Source organism: Adiantum capillus-veneris, chromosome 1 (genome assembly GCF_014529385.1).
Source record: "Adiantum capillus-veneris isolate H3 chromosome 1, ASM1452938v2, whole genome shotgun sequence".
NCBI classification, from domain to species: domain Eukaryota; kingdom Viridiplantae; phylum Streptophyta; class Polypodiopsida; order Polypodiales; family Pteridaceae; genus Adiantum; species Adiantum capillus-veneris.
Window position 1 is genome coordinate 132684554 of NC_140931.1, and position 14309 is coordinate 132698862.

Sequence of the window (14309 nt, forward strand, 5' to 3'; positions counted from 1 at the left end):
GTTTAGAGAAGCTAACCTAGCAAGAGATGCTTCAGACAAGTGGTTGATCATTTTCAAAGTTGCCAACACTCCGTTAAGAGCAACGTCTTCCTATACACTAGAACTTGTGGTGTTAATTTGCTCCTTGAATTTAGCAATATGAAGGGGCAGCTTTCTTTACGTGAGAAGTATTTGTATACCAACTTTTTCCCTTATATTATGAGTGGAGAGAAAGATAACCAGTAAACATTTGCCCCTTTCTGCAGCTTGATTGCCCATTCTCATCTCTATATATCAACAATTTCAATTTAAGTGTTGCTTACAAGCTTCTATCGAGACTAGAATTAAAATAAGTTAAAATAAAAATATTATTGAAACTACAAATACAAAGTGGGACTCAGTTCTAAGTGTGTAGATGCAAGTTGTGTGCCGCTTTAAGACGAGCAAGTAGCTACCCAAAATTCGTCTCATGGGCAAGTTTCGTTTTATGTCTTGAAAATTTACTGTTACGTGACATTAAAACATTTCTTGAGTGGATTTGGGTACTACTTGATTGTTTGCAATGGGGGGTCTAAGTCCATGTAGTTAAAAGTCACAAGTGAACAAAGTCAAATAAAATCCAATTGAATTACTCAAAAACATTAGCCAATGTGGGAGACAACACAAACATGCAATGCAAACATTATAATATAGAGCCAACTACTTCATGGTAAGATACCTTAACCATCACACAATAAACCGGTATGAAAAAAGAGCAGGAAAGAAACAAAATTAAGAAAGATGGACAGAAAATTGTGCATTGTTTCACGGATGGACGTTCATTCAAAGTCTAAGCTCACTTTTGATTCTGAATAGTCATACTCCAAGAAGTCAAAAATGCAAGGAGTCAAAAATGAACATTCATCTTTCCACTATGACATACCTGCTAACCCTCCAAGCGTTCAAAATTCAACCCCCATTAGTAATGGTAGACTACACTACAAATAGAAAAGCCTGTCTGACACCATTGATATACAAGAATGCAAAGCACGTCACGATCTCACCTGACCATTGCCCAAAAAGCAAGGATCTATGAATCATAAGGTATGAACAGGCCAATTTTCAAAGGATTGCCAACAAGGCCGGCTGCTGGAACACCTCGTTTTGACTCTTACCACGAAAGCCAAGGGAGACGTTCCAATTTCAAGAGCAACCTGAGAGACACACACATAAAAACATGGCACACTCCCTACGCAGGCATTATCCTGTTCAGGTGCAAAGGGACTATCTCAGCCTGCTCTTGTCTGCAAATAATGCAAACAGAACAAGCACCCCTGGTGCCGCCAAATCAGAAACCAAACTTTATTTCAACAAGAAAAAAAACCAAAGACTTGAAAAAGTCAAATATAACAGTTTAACAAGCTTGAACAAATTATGAAACATCTGCCCCTCAGCCTGCGCCAGCAGCCAATTGACACCGACAGTATGTAGCAAATGGCCCCTCTGCCAAAGAACACTAGAACAAGAGCCAGTCATCTGATAGATCAAATTGACTCTTCGATTCCAATGATCTGCAAAACTTCATAAATGAGAATGCATGTTTATCACAGAACTACTCAAAATACAACTCTAAGGGATAGAACTATGAATCTACCTGGCTTCATTCTCAATTGAGGCCCGCTGTGCTAGAATCCCTGACCATGCTAATGTAGCTTTCTGGTAGGTATATCTCCCCACCAACCTCTCCCCATTGCTCACCACTAACTGTCTTCTTCGCAGCCAAAAACTCTGCACTCATCTCATCCATACCATGCTTTATAGCAGTTTCTGCATCGCCATAACCATGCTCTGCCGCATACTTGCGAACATCTTCTGTTATCTTCATAGAGCAGAACTTTGGACCACACATTGAACAAAAATGTGCCACCTTCGCACCATCAGCAGGAAGAGTCTCATCATGAAAAGCCTGGGCAGTGACTGGATCTAGAGAGAGCGCAAATTGATCACGCCAACGGAACTCAAACCTAGCTTTGCTTAAGGCGTCATCCCATGCTCTGGCATAAGGATGTTGCTTTGCTAAGTCGGCAGCATGTGCAGCTATCTTGTAGGCAATGACACCAGCTTTGACATCATCTCTGTTAGGCAAACCAAGATGTTCCTTAGGAGTCACATAGCACAAAAGTGCTGTACCAAGAGCCCCAATGTTAGCAGCACCAATAGCAGAAGTGATGTGATCATAACCAGGGGCAATATCGGTGGTCAAGGGCCCAAGGGTGTAGAATGGAGCCTCACTACACCAATCCAATTGCTTTTCCATGTTTTCAGGAATCTTATGAAGAGGGATATGCCCGGGGCCTTCATTCATAACTTGAACGTCCTTCTCCCAAGCTCGCCTTGTAAGTTCACCTTGAGTTGCTAGTTCTGAAAATTGAGCCATATCATTGGCATCATAGATTGAGCCTGGCCTGAGACCATCCCCTATGGAGAGGGATATGTCATACTTATTACAGATGTCCAGAATGTCATCCCAATGCTCATATGCAAAATTTTCTTTGTGATAAGTCAAGCACCACTTCGCATGTATAGAACCACCTCTGGACACAATCCCAGTCATCCTCTTCGCAGTTAGAGGTATATAGCGCAGTAGAACCCCTGCATGAATGGTGAAATAATCAACACCTTGCTCCGCTTGCTCAATCAGAGTATCTCGGAACACCTCCCAGGTTAATTTTTCAGCAATCCCATCAACTTTCTCAAGTGCCTGGTAAATAGGGACAGTTCCCACAGGGACTGCTGAGTTGCGTAAAATCCATTCACGCGTCTCATGAATGTGCTTTCCAGTAGATAAATCCATCACGGTATCAGCACCCCACATTGTAGCCCACTGCAACTTCTGCACTTCCTCTTCAACAGAACTTGAAACAGCAGAATTGCCAATGTTGGCATTCACCTTTACTAGAAAGTTCCTACCAACAATCATAGGCTCCAATTCAAGATGCCTTTTGTTAGAAGGAATGATGGCTCTACCTCGAGCCACTTCTGAGCGAACGAAGTCTGGACTCAAGTTCTCTCTAGCAGCACAATACACCATCTCTTCAGTTACAGTTCCTTGCTTAGCATAATGCATTTGTGTGCACCTTTTGTCCCCCCTCTTTTCTCTCCTTTCTATCCATGACTTGCGGAGTTTCGGAAGACCTACATGGCAAAGTCATTGAGCTACAATTTTGAGTGATGCTTAGTTCCATGCAGAAAGAGGCACAAAGGATATACTGCACCTGAATGGGGATTCAAATTCTGCGGTCCACTGGTGTCATAAGTATCAAAAGGGGGTTCCCCACCAGACAGATGCACTCGCCTAAATGGTACATGAAGAACAGAACCTGTAGGTTCATGCACAATTTCCCTAAAAACGAAATTCAAACAGCTAGTCAGCAACCAACAGATACATGCACAACGAAGGTGCATGCAGGTGGCTCAACCCTTGAATCATACAGCCTAAAGCAAAATCAAAATTGCATGCCCCATTCTTACATCCCATGTATACTGGTTTTGCATGCATGCTCATATTCCATTGATTAAAAAAAAACAATATCGGATACCTGCTTTCTTTGGTGCTGTTTGGAAAGCACTCCTCAAAAGAAGGGATGGGAAGAAACTCAGGGGAGGAGGGATCCTTGGTTGTAGCTCGAGTCCGGTTGGGCTTTTCCGAGCCCAAGGATGGCGTGATCACCGCCCTAGCCCCGAGAGCACCATTGTTCACAGTGGCATTTGCAGCACAAGAAACTCTAGATGCTGGGAGCCTAGGGACAAAAGATGAACTCTTGAGATTCTCTACCTTCTCAGACTTTGATTCATGCTTCAGAGCAGCCGTGGTGGAGACTGAAGAAGCGGTAAGAGCAGCCATGCTAACTGTAGGTATGCTATCCACAACCAAATGTAAGTCGTTAAATAAGGAACCTGGAAAAAGAGAAGAAGGCTGCTAGTTTTGGGACTTGTTGGCATGCATCTCATGCACGCAACAGATTGTGCACATGAGTATGCAGACTAGATGTGCATGCATGTGCCATGTTCACTCTATATGCATGCCCATGCATGTGCCAGTTCACTACGTATGCATGTATATGCTCGGTGGAAAGACAAATGGCTATGCGCGTGCACAATCCAATGCGCATATCTTGAGTGGCTTCTCAAGACAACCAGATGTCACTCTCTCTCTCTCTCGCTCTCTCTCTCTCTCTCTCTCTCTCTCTCTCACACACACACACTGTGACACACTTGTCCATGCATGCATGCATGTGGAAACCCACCATTTTGACTTCTTTCTTCTGTTTTTTTGTGGCAATCAAATGCCGGTTTGGTTTCATCTGCTGCAAAGTTCATGCTCAAAAAATCAACAGTATCTCCTACCTGTGATTGGAGAACTTGGAGGTGTCACCTTCGGAGGTGTCAAAAGCACAGGAGCCCACTTGCCCTATTCTGGCTTATTGAGCCTTCTGCGGAAAGGGAATCTTTTATGCAGAGATGGGTCCCTGATGATGAGGACTCTCGCTGACGAATAGGCTACTGGCTTTAGCCTTCTGCAAAGCGAGGTGAGCCCACCAAAGTGAAGGAATCTGGATGGCACGAGTCAAAGAAGCTTGTTTTCTTTCTCCACGGGTCCCACCCAACAATGCACGAATGAATATGAATAAAGCAAGCAGATTCTTCTTCTCGCAAAATATCCTCCATCCCAATGAAAAAGTTGACAGTCGTGCAACAAGATATTTTCCCAATGTCCTCAGGGGAAAATTACACTAATCGTTCTTAAGAGCTGCATTCCACTCGACACATGTGGCGCAAACAGTACAAAGACCTCATAAAATGAAGCCTGGTCTCGTTGTATGCATTGCAAAGTTTGCTTTGCTTTTCAATTTTTGTAGCGCATGTAGTGCAAAGACCGTTGTGCTCTATGCGTTGCAAGTGTACAATGGGACGCAGCTCTAAGCAGCAGTTTTGTAACTTAAACTATACTAAGGCTAGTGGGTTCACAAAGGCCGGCGGAAGAACATACAAAAGGGGCGTCCAGTCTTTGTGGCAGCAGTTGGTTGGCGTGCGAAAAGTGAGCTATCTTTCGGGCCCATCAAAGAATAGGCGAGCCCCCCCTCGGAAATAAAATACTTCCACTCGGAAGAAGGAATATATTGGGCCACGTAGGCTCTGCACCCGAGCATGTCCAATTATAAATTTTGAAAAGCCAGTGACTCGGCCTGACACGATCCTCTCCTGTCGCATCGTGTGAATGTGGCACCCAATGGAAGCTACAGCACTTCGTCTTCTTCCACCACAGCTTGTGAACCCAACCTAATTGTTTTCTTGCAAAATCCAAGAGGAGTTTTTCCTTGTCGCTCTCCTCTCAATCTACTATTTTGAATCATTTCTAGAACATTGGTCCTTAGGTAACCAGTCTCTCACTTTTATTGGCTTTTAAAGGGAGCCTTCAACCTAAACAAACAAGGTATAATTTATGTGATCAATGTGTACATCATACAATTCTAAGAACCAAAGTTCTATTTTTCTTCTACCTTGAGGCTTATAGAATCTACATCCTTCAATGTCGTTTAATAGAATTATGGTATAGGGTTTATTTTGACATAGAAAAAAATTCTTTGATTTTCTTCATGCCACTTAATTAACTAACTACACAATGAACAAAATCTCAAAATTTTCTTTCTATCTATATAATGTAAATGTAAAGATTTGGTGAGAAAATAGGGTATTTTAATGTTTCAGGACACTTGAATGTCCAATTATAGAGCCGGCGTTAAATTGTTTTAGAATGCTAAAACATAGCTTGTTGTTTATTGACTTCCTTTGGAGGTATCTTGCAATTAAGGTAGGTGACTTCAAAGCCTAACCATAGTGCACACGAGGCAAACCAAAGACATGACACTTGGGATCAAACTCTTGTGAATGAACTCCTTAATCTCTTGTTTTGTATGGCCTTTTTTAGCAGGCCAAAAAATTACAAGTGTTTTTCATCCCATAACTTGCTCTATTGTGAGCAAAACACAAAATAGTGTATTGTTGGCTTCACAAAACAATACAAAAAATTGGCAAGAAAATAGGACACTAAAGTGACATAGCACACTAGAGTATCCAATTAGAGATTATGCTAAAAAGTGTGGTACTTTCATAAAGTTCACTTTGCCAAAAATGAAAGTGGGTTCAAACTTCACAATCCCATAAAGTTAGGTTGTTGCTTTCCAAGTATTGTAGTTCTCATTGATAGACCACTTTAGGCAAAACTTTTGTACAAAAGAGTCATCTTCATACTGATAAAGACTTTGATGAATATGTTAGACATCAACATTGCTAGTAGAATAAATGCGATCACCATTATATGTCCGTATAAAGAGAAAAGGAGCCAATGTATAAAAGTCAAGTTGGATATTGTTTAAGTGACGAAGAGTAAAACTAAGTGGTAATGTAGAAGTCAATTGTACACTTAGAGTTGACAATAAGGTTTAATATGGGAGTTTTAAAAGAGTTATTTAAGAATATATTAGATATAATTCCAACTAATGTGCAGATGGAGCTTTTTATGAGCATATAAAGATTGGTTGAGAACATATGGACATTTAAAAAAGGTTTGATACAAACAATAAAGCCTCAATAACCAATGGGGAAGGTCCCATCTTTCATTGATGAACTTCTATGGTATTGCAAGAAGTTATGCATGCAATTATCACTGCAATGTTATCTCTCCCCATGCAATTATCTGCTATGAAATTGTCTCTTCGTTGGATCTTGTGGTGCTACGGCCACTTGAGTCCTAGGAACAATGAGAAATCTACTTCCAAGGAAACTTACGTACATTAAGGCTAGAAAAATAAGAAATAATCTAGCAACATTACATATTTGGCCATAATGTGTCTTCAAAGATCACAAAACTTCATGCAATATCAACCTTAACAAAACATCTATATATAAAAGGGTATGATAATTTTTTCATTGCATATTGTATGAGCATAAAAGGGTAGTCATATTTGCTTTATAAATAAAGCGCTTTCTAAGAGTTTTCACTTGTAGGTGATATGTTCTTTTCTATGGAGAGTATGATTTAGCATGGTTATGTGCATCCATCATGCAACAAAGGACAGATTTCAAGTATCATGAAAGGTGCATAGTTGTCATCCATGCCATCGTTACAACCTACAACTTGTTGGATTACAAGCATCATGAAATGGGCACAATTTTCATCCATACCTATGTCACGAATTAATTATAAGTTTGGAAAGGTATTACATAACCTAATTCATCATACAACATGGCAGTTGAACACTATGCAATGGCCCAAGTAGATGCTCAATAAGCTCCTAATGTCATCTATTCTACACATAATCTTTATATAAAATTGTATTACTGGATCTTGGAACTATAGGGTAGCTATAATAGCTCTTAGGCACTTATGTATGGTGGGCCATTGGTCATAAAGTATCTCTAATTATGATATGAAGTGATGTCTTTGTGGAGAATACCATACACCCAAATGAGTGATGACAAAATGGTTAATCATAACCATATCTTTATCATAAGGTCATAAGACGATATTCAATAATAATTTCATGGTGGTTCCAAAGGTTGGTTTTCACCGGTGTGTGAGCAAGCAACCTTCATTCTCACTTCTTGGGATATTCACATTTTACGTATGACAAGGTCAAATCGTGCTTGAATGTATCAAGGCCAGTTTTGAATAGTGCCAAGGGGGTATGGGCTAAAACCATTGAGGCCGTCGTTGTAGGCAAGGCTTATCAACCTAATTTTTCTGAGTTGCATGCAAGGCATTCTAGTGAGGTGGAGTCCACCCAATCAAGTTTTACACTTCTGCTATGATGCAAGATACTCTATCAAGGACATTTTTTGAGATGCATAGAAATGCACTCAATGTGCTACACATGTCAGCGATGATGATTTCTTTTGCAGTAGACAAGCATGGCATGGCTATCACGAGACTTATTCATATGATAACATGAATCTTCTATGAGCGCCTCAAGGCAAGCACTCTCTTGTTTCCATTATAGCTCTGTGGATGTGCAACCACACAATCATGATTAAGTTATGCTTGTTAGGCATATCTCTTATATATGTTTAAGGCATATTTTAACCAATAAACCTAGTATGAGTAATTTCTTTGGGGTTTTGCAAACCTTTCTCTCCTTCGATGGGATGATATGATTGTTTTAATGATCCATTTGTGAATATGATTCCAACTTGAGCAGATTCATTGTTTAGTCTATAGAATTGGTTATGTTTATAGAAGAAGCACTTTTTAGGCACAACCCAACTTGTGAATGTCAAATCACTTAGTAAATGATGATGGTCCCTTAATTGACCCTTCATACGAGCTTTCAAGGAAATTAGTTTGAAACTATCAATTGGTTGAAATTCAGCTCATTTTGTAATGGAATTGGCCTATTAACTTGAGAGTAGCAGAAATTAATGAGAGTACTTTTAAGAAATTACTTTGTGAGCATAGTGGGTGAACATAATTGGAGATAACAACATAGACATAGCAATTAGTTAACTTGGCATGAAATACTTTTGCAAGAGAGAGAATTTAGAGAACATGAAAACAGTTGAGGACCGGATTTATGTGGAGCCGGTTACCCCTCCAATAGGCATTTGTATTATGATTTCTCCCATTAAGAGAGACTTGTTACAATACAATCTTTGTGTTCCTTGTGACCTAGGTGATGCAATGAAGATGGAAAGCTTCATGCATCATTCACAAGCATAACATAAACTTTGAAGAAAGCTTTAACTATCCCAAGCCTCAGTCCCAAGACCTCAAACACCTTCGAAGGTGGAGAGAGCTAGCAGGGAATGAGGGTAGGGAAGAGGAGAAAGAAACAATTTCATAGGAGAAAGAATTAGTTCCTCACTTATCATAACTCTTCTTGCTAGCATACATAATAGCATAGTAATGAAGATGGAGAAGATGGCAAGCTCAAGCATTGAAGCATGGCTCTTGGTTGGATTTGCACTCCATAGCCGAGAGTGTTGGTGTAGGCTCTCAACTTCTCAAGGAGCTTGGAGAAGGGGATGGAACTCTTGGACTTTGCACACAATGAGAGTGTGTGTGAGTGTGTGTGGGTGAGTATACCCCCTAAGCAACCCCCTAGCTTGCTTGGGTCGACCCCCCCCTTGTAGCTCATCCTTGAAGCTCATTGGACCCCCCCAGGCCTAGCCAATCACAAGCAGGAGGCATTACAAGCAACAAGGGTAGCCTTGGGACAAGTGTCCCCTTTCCCCTTTGAGAGAGAGGACTTGATAATGCAAAAACAATTAGATAATTCAAGTAATTTATCATTGGACCCCTTTTAAGCCTGGCCAATACGATTCAAGCACCTCATGAAGGTAGCATGGGTAGGAGCTTGACATGTGTCCTTGCTGCCTCTTAAGGCTTGGGGTTACCTTGAGTGTGTGTGTGTGTGTGTGTGTGTGTGTGTGTGTGTGTGTGTGTGTGTGTGTGTGTGTGTGTGTGTGTGTGTGTATTCTCTCACTAGCCCCTACAATATGGGCTCGCCCCCTCTTATGTAGGGCTCATTTTGACTTTAGGTGCTCAAGCACCTTACTCATCAAGCATGAGAAAGCGCTGCTAGCTTGGGGTGTTCCCACAAGCTTCTCAAGCAAGCATAACAAAGCACCTCAAGCACCTTAGTCATCCAGCAGGACAAGCACCTCAAGCCCCTTAATCATCCAGCAGGACAAGCACCTCAAGCACCTTAATCAAGCATGACAAGTACCTCAAGGATGACAAGCACCTCAAGCAGGATAAGCACCTCGAGCTGGGTCGGGTTCCCACCTCAAGCTCAGCCCTAGCTTACCTAAGGTCAAAGGACTTTTACACACATTATTGGAGGTCTTTAATGAAGCTAACCGTAAGGTCTTATGCTCCATTGTTTAGCCTTTCTCTTTGATAGACCATTTCTCATTTGGGCCCCTTTACCATTGGCCCCGTGCTGAAATAGATCTATAAGCACATATCTATATCTTAACCCTTGTTCCCTATTCTCCCACATTAAGTGATCAGTTTAATATGAGAAGATCATTTAGGTTGATTAGATATTAGATTTTATGACACATTTTACCAATTTTCTTACAATCACTACTGGTTGCACGTAAGCCTATGAAGGTCCCCATCTACTTTATGGTCTAAGTAGCATTCTTTTGGGATCCAACAAAGGGTTTTAGGTTCCTTTGGCAAGACCAAAGGTTACGGGTAAGATAAAACCAAGGTTTTTTTTTCAATTCGGGTAACAGTGTTGCACAACTTTTCTTGATGCAAGTGACATCATCATACATAGCTACATGGTAGCAATTACGTAAGAATTCAAGGTTAGTGTGTCGGGTATCTCCTCTGATAATTTTCCCCATCCTTCTTATTTTTCAATTTGATCCACTCATGGAATTATCTACTCTTTTAGTGGTCAACTCTTTGATGACGGTCATAGGCCTACAAGGTAGGGATCGTCTTTGGCACATGTTGTCAATCACAAGGTGTACAACATGATCTAGGAGCTCATGGAGTTTGGTTCAGCCAGCGTGGGTCAAGGTTATGAGCGGTCCCTCTTGCTCATGCCAGTGAGTGTTTCCACTTACCTCCACACACAAGTACTTTTTGTACTTGATGAATGTTACATTTACTAACACCACTTTGTGAGACATATTCCACATGTTGAGAGTATGAGTCTTTTGTTACCATATACATGTGGTAGTGATGTGTGTGAACACACTAGGACCGTCGGGGCATTTTTTCCCTCTTTAGGAGGTTTTTTCTCCCGTGCATTATATATACGCCCATCACTCTAGGGCTATCTATCTTTCCATTGCACATTAAGTAACACACTCTCTATTGTGTGCCTTGAGCTTCCTTCGTTTTCTCCAAGCTGTGTGTGTTTCTCTGCAACCCTAATTCCAACAATTGGTATCAGAGCAGGTCACGTCCTCCCGGGCTTAGTCGCCAGCTACTCCAGCACACGCCTGCTCACTTTCTCCGATTTCAGTGAGCTTTGGCAAGCGTTCGCAGGTCGACAAATATTTTGGGTGAGCTCAAAGAGCTCGGTCTGCTCAGAATTTTGATTTGGTCTCATTTCGGCCTCCGTTTTCACTACATGCAGTACTGCACAGGCTATTTCGTCATTTTGTGCAAAATTTCTGTCAGTGTCGTTTCCTGCATTACAGGTGCCTTATAGTATTCTACGGTTTGTGCTATATAGCACAGGTTGTTCCCGCTCCGTTTCTCCTATTTTCGGGCAGTTTTCACATCTGGTGCAGCATTTACCATGGCTAACAACAACAACACAGATGTGTTCAAGATGTTTGTTGTTGAGGACAGGTTGGATGGGGACAACTACCCTATGTGGGCTTATGTGATGCAACATGTTCTTGTGTTAAAGGGTGTCTGGAACATTGTGCAGGGCATTGATGTACGTCCTGGTTCTGAGGATGTAGGCGATGTTGAGGATGTTGCAGGTCTTGCTGCAAGGATTGCAACTGTTAGAGTTGTTTTGCCTACAGCAGAACAAGCTCGTTGGGATGTTAAGGATGCGCAGGCTCATGCATTGATTGCGTTGTCTGTGAAGCGCACCATTGTTCCTCACATCCGTTCAGCAAAATCTGCAAAACAGGCTTGGGATATTTTAGCAGGTCTTTATGCAAGTCGCAAGGAGGCTAAAATTGCTTTGCTGCGTAAAGAGTTGGAGTCGAAGATTATGCATGAGGAAGATGATATGGACACTTTCCTTGCTAGTGTCAAGGATATCAATGAGCAGCTTATTTCTGCAGGTGAAGTCATTTCAGACAGTTCCCTTGTGCAGACTGTTCTTGATGCCTTACTAGATTCCTACCAGACTTTTGCTAGTACTTGGAGACTGATGACCCAAGGAAATCCTGAAGTTGTCAAGTTTGATGCATTATGCACATTGCTGTTGCAAGAGTCACTTTCTAGAAAAAACAGGACTAGGAAGCGTGCAGTTGAATAGGCTTTTATTGCTTCTCAAACAAAGGGTGGTAACAGTAATGCAGCCACTTCTTATGGTTCTGTTGCGAGTGGCAAAAATTCTGTTCCTAATGCTTCTGCTCGCAGTACTTCGTTTGGTAATTCTAGTGATAAGGGAAAAAAGAAGATGCGTTGCCATTATTGTAAAGCCAATGATCACTTGATCAAGTCGTGTCCTAAGTTGAAGGCCAAAGAGGCTAAGAAGAAAGAGGGTGGTTCCACTGCAAATGCGGGTTCCACTACAAATGCAGCCATTGTTGAGTCTTCTCTGAAAGGAGACTGTGTTGCTGATGTTGATGCAGAATGGGCTTTTAGCGCAGAGTGCACTTACAATCCTGCTGTCCATGATGCATGCTTGTCAGTTGTTGCTGCAGATTCACATGTGTGGTATTTCGACAGTGGTGCTACAAAGCACATTACCTCACATCGTGAATTGTTTACCTGTCTTGAGTCTATCCCTCATGGGAATTCTGTCACTTGTGCCAACAACGCCTCTTATCCAGTTCAGGGAGTTGGAAAGATTGTGCTCACTGCTGCAAATAGCAGTTCCTTCACACTTGTTGATGCACTTTATGTACCTGGGATCAAGAAGAATCTCTTGTCTGTATCCGCACTTGCTAGACTTGGACTTGTAGTCAAATTTGTGGATGACAGATGTACAGTTCATGATCTCAGTTTTGGTGATGAAATTGTTGTATCTGGCCTTTTGTGCCGTGGGCTGTATAAGCTCACTTTGTATGACAAGTGTGGACAAAACTTTGCAAATGTTGTTGCAGATTCAAGAGGTATTTCAAATGCAAAACTTTGGCATGCACGTTTTGGTCATCTGAATTTTGCCAGTTTGCTGCGTTTGCAGAAATCTGATATGGTTGCTTCTTTGCCGCCTCTTGAAGCACCTATCAAACATGTTTGTGAAGGCTATATTTTGGGTAAGATGCACCGTTCGAAATTTCCAAAGGATGGTTCAGTTCGGGCCACATGCAGGTTGCAGCTTGTGCATAGTGATGTTTGTGGGCCCATGCAAACTCCGTCCTTGGGCAATTACCTGTACTTCGTGACTTTCATTGATGATTACCCCAGGCATGCATGGGTATTTCCGCTTAAATCGAAGTCTGAAGTTTTTATGTGCTTCAAACAATTTCTGGTTATGGCTGAAAATGTCTCGAAATGTACTATGGGCACCCTCCGTTCCGATCGAGGGGGGGAGTATATGTCTCATGAATTTAATGCATTTCTGGCTAGTCGTGGGATAAAACACCAATGTACAGTGCCTTATACACCTCAGCAAAATGGTGTTGTTGAGAGGAAAAACAAGTCACTGACGGAAATGGCACGATGTATGGTCAAAAGTCAAGCTTTGCCGCATTCTTTTTGGCTTGAGGCCATTATGTGTGCCACTTATGTACTTAACAGGTGTCCTACGAAAGCTTTGCAGTCTATTACTCCATATGAAGCATGGCATGATAAAAAGCCTTCTATTGAGCACATGCGTGTTTTTGGCTGTTTGGCATATGCTTTGGTGCCACAAGTGCAGCGCAAAAAATTGGATGATAAGGTTGTCAAATGTATTTTTGTTGGTTATAGTACTGAAAGCAAAGGTTACAGGTTGTATCATCCGCAAAAAAAAACGTATTCTGGTTTCTCGGGACGTAGTGTTTGTGGAAGATTCTGTTCAGCTCTTGCTGTCATGTACTAGAGACAGTAATGTAAGCTCACAGGACATTTATGACACTTTGTTGCCTCTTTTCAGTGGTGGAAATACGAATGTAAGTTCCAATGAGGCAAATGTACAGCCTATGGGGGTTTCTGAGAATGTTTTAGATCAGCCTATTACTGATGCAGATGTACATGATGTACTTGATGAGGAAAGGGCTAAAAATGAGCAGGCTAGAGGTATGCCAAAATGGCTGGTGCACACTTTGCACGATAGTAAATTGGATGCACCTTTGTCTAGTCGTACTCGTTCAGGCTCTCGCCATGCATCTTATGCATTTGATTGTTATGCTTTGGCTGTGTCTAGCTTACATGATGTTGAGGAGCCTCTGTCTTTTGATGAAGCACAGAATTCAGAAAATTGGATGGCTGCCATGCAATCAGAATATGATGCACTTATAGAAAATGACACATGGACTTTATGTGATTTTCCTCCTGGAAAAAAGGCCATTGGTACGAAGTGGGTTTACAAGTTCAAACGCAAGCCGGATGGTGAGATCGATCGCCATAAGGCTCGACTTGTTGCAAAAGGTTATGCACAAAAAAAAGGCATAGATTATGAAGAGACTTTTGCTCCCACTTGTCGTATGAGTACTGT

At 41.6% G+C, this 14309-nt stretch overlaps 1 protein-coding gene across 1 annotated transcript; it reads right to left on the reverse strand.

Moving 5' to 3' along the window:
• Positions 1–849: 849 nt before the first annotated feature.
• Positions 850–4074, reverse strand: LOC147465590 (phosphomethylpyrimidine synthase, chloroplastic-like). The gene is made up of 6 exons (XM_086520741.1): positions 3558–4074; positions 3234–3361; positions 1724–3153; positions 1613–1643; positions 1370–1529; positions 850–1262 (listed from the first exon to the last, which is right to left on the reverse strand). Exons 1-6 carry the CDS (start codon positions 3860–3862, stop codon positions 1208–1210), a joined length of 2109 nt encoding a protein of 702 aa, XP_086376867.1. The 5' UTR covers positions 3863–4074; the 3' UTR covers positions 850–1207.
• Between the last annotated feature and the right edge of the window lie 10235 nt (positions 4075–14309).

Excerpts from the sequence above, each read along its gene's own strand:
- LOC147465590 (XM_086520741.1), bottom strand. The coding sequence starts at position 3,862 with ATGGCTGCTCTTACCGCTTCTTCAGTCTCCACCACGGCTGCTCTGAAG. Across the intron at positions 1,644-1,723 it reads TTTTGGCTGCGAAGAAGACA|CACAGCGGGCCTCAATTGAG; the intron begins GTTAGTGGTGAG and ends CAGGGATTCTAG. Across the intron at positions 1,530-1,612 it reads TCAATTGAGAATGAAGCCAG|ATCATTGGAATCGAAGAGTC; the intron begins GTAGATTCATAG and ends GAAGTTTTGCAG.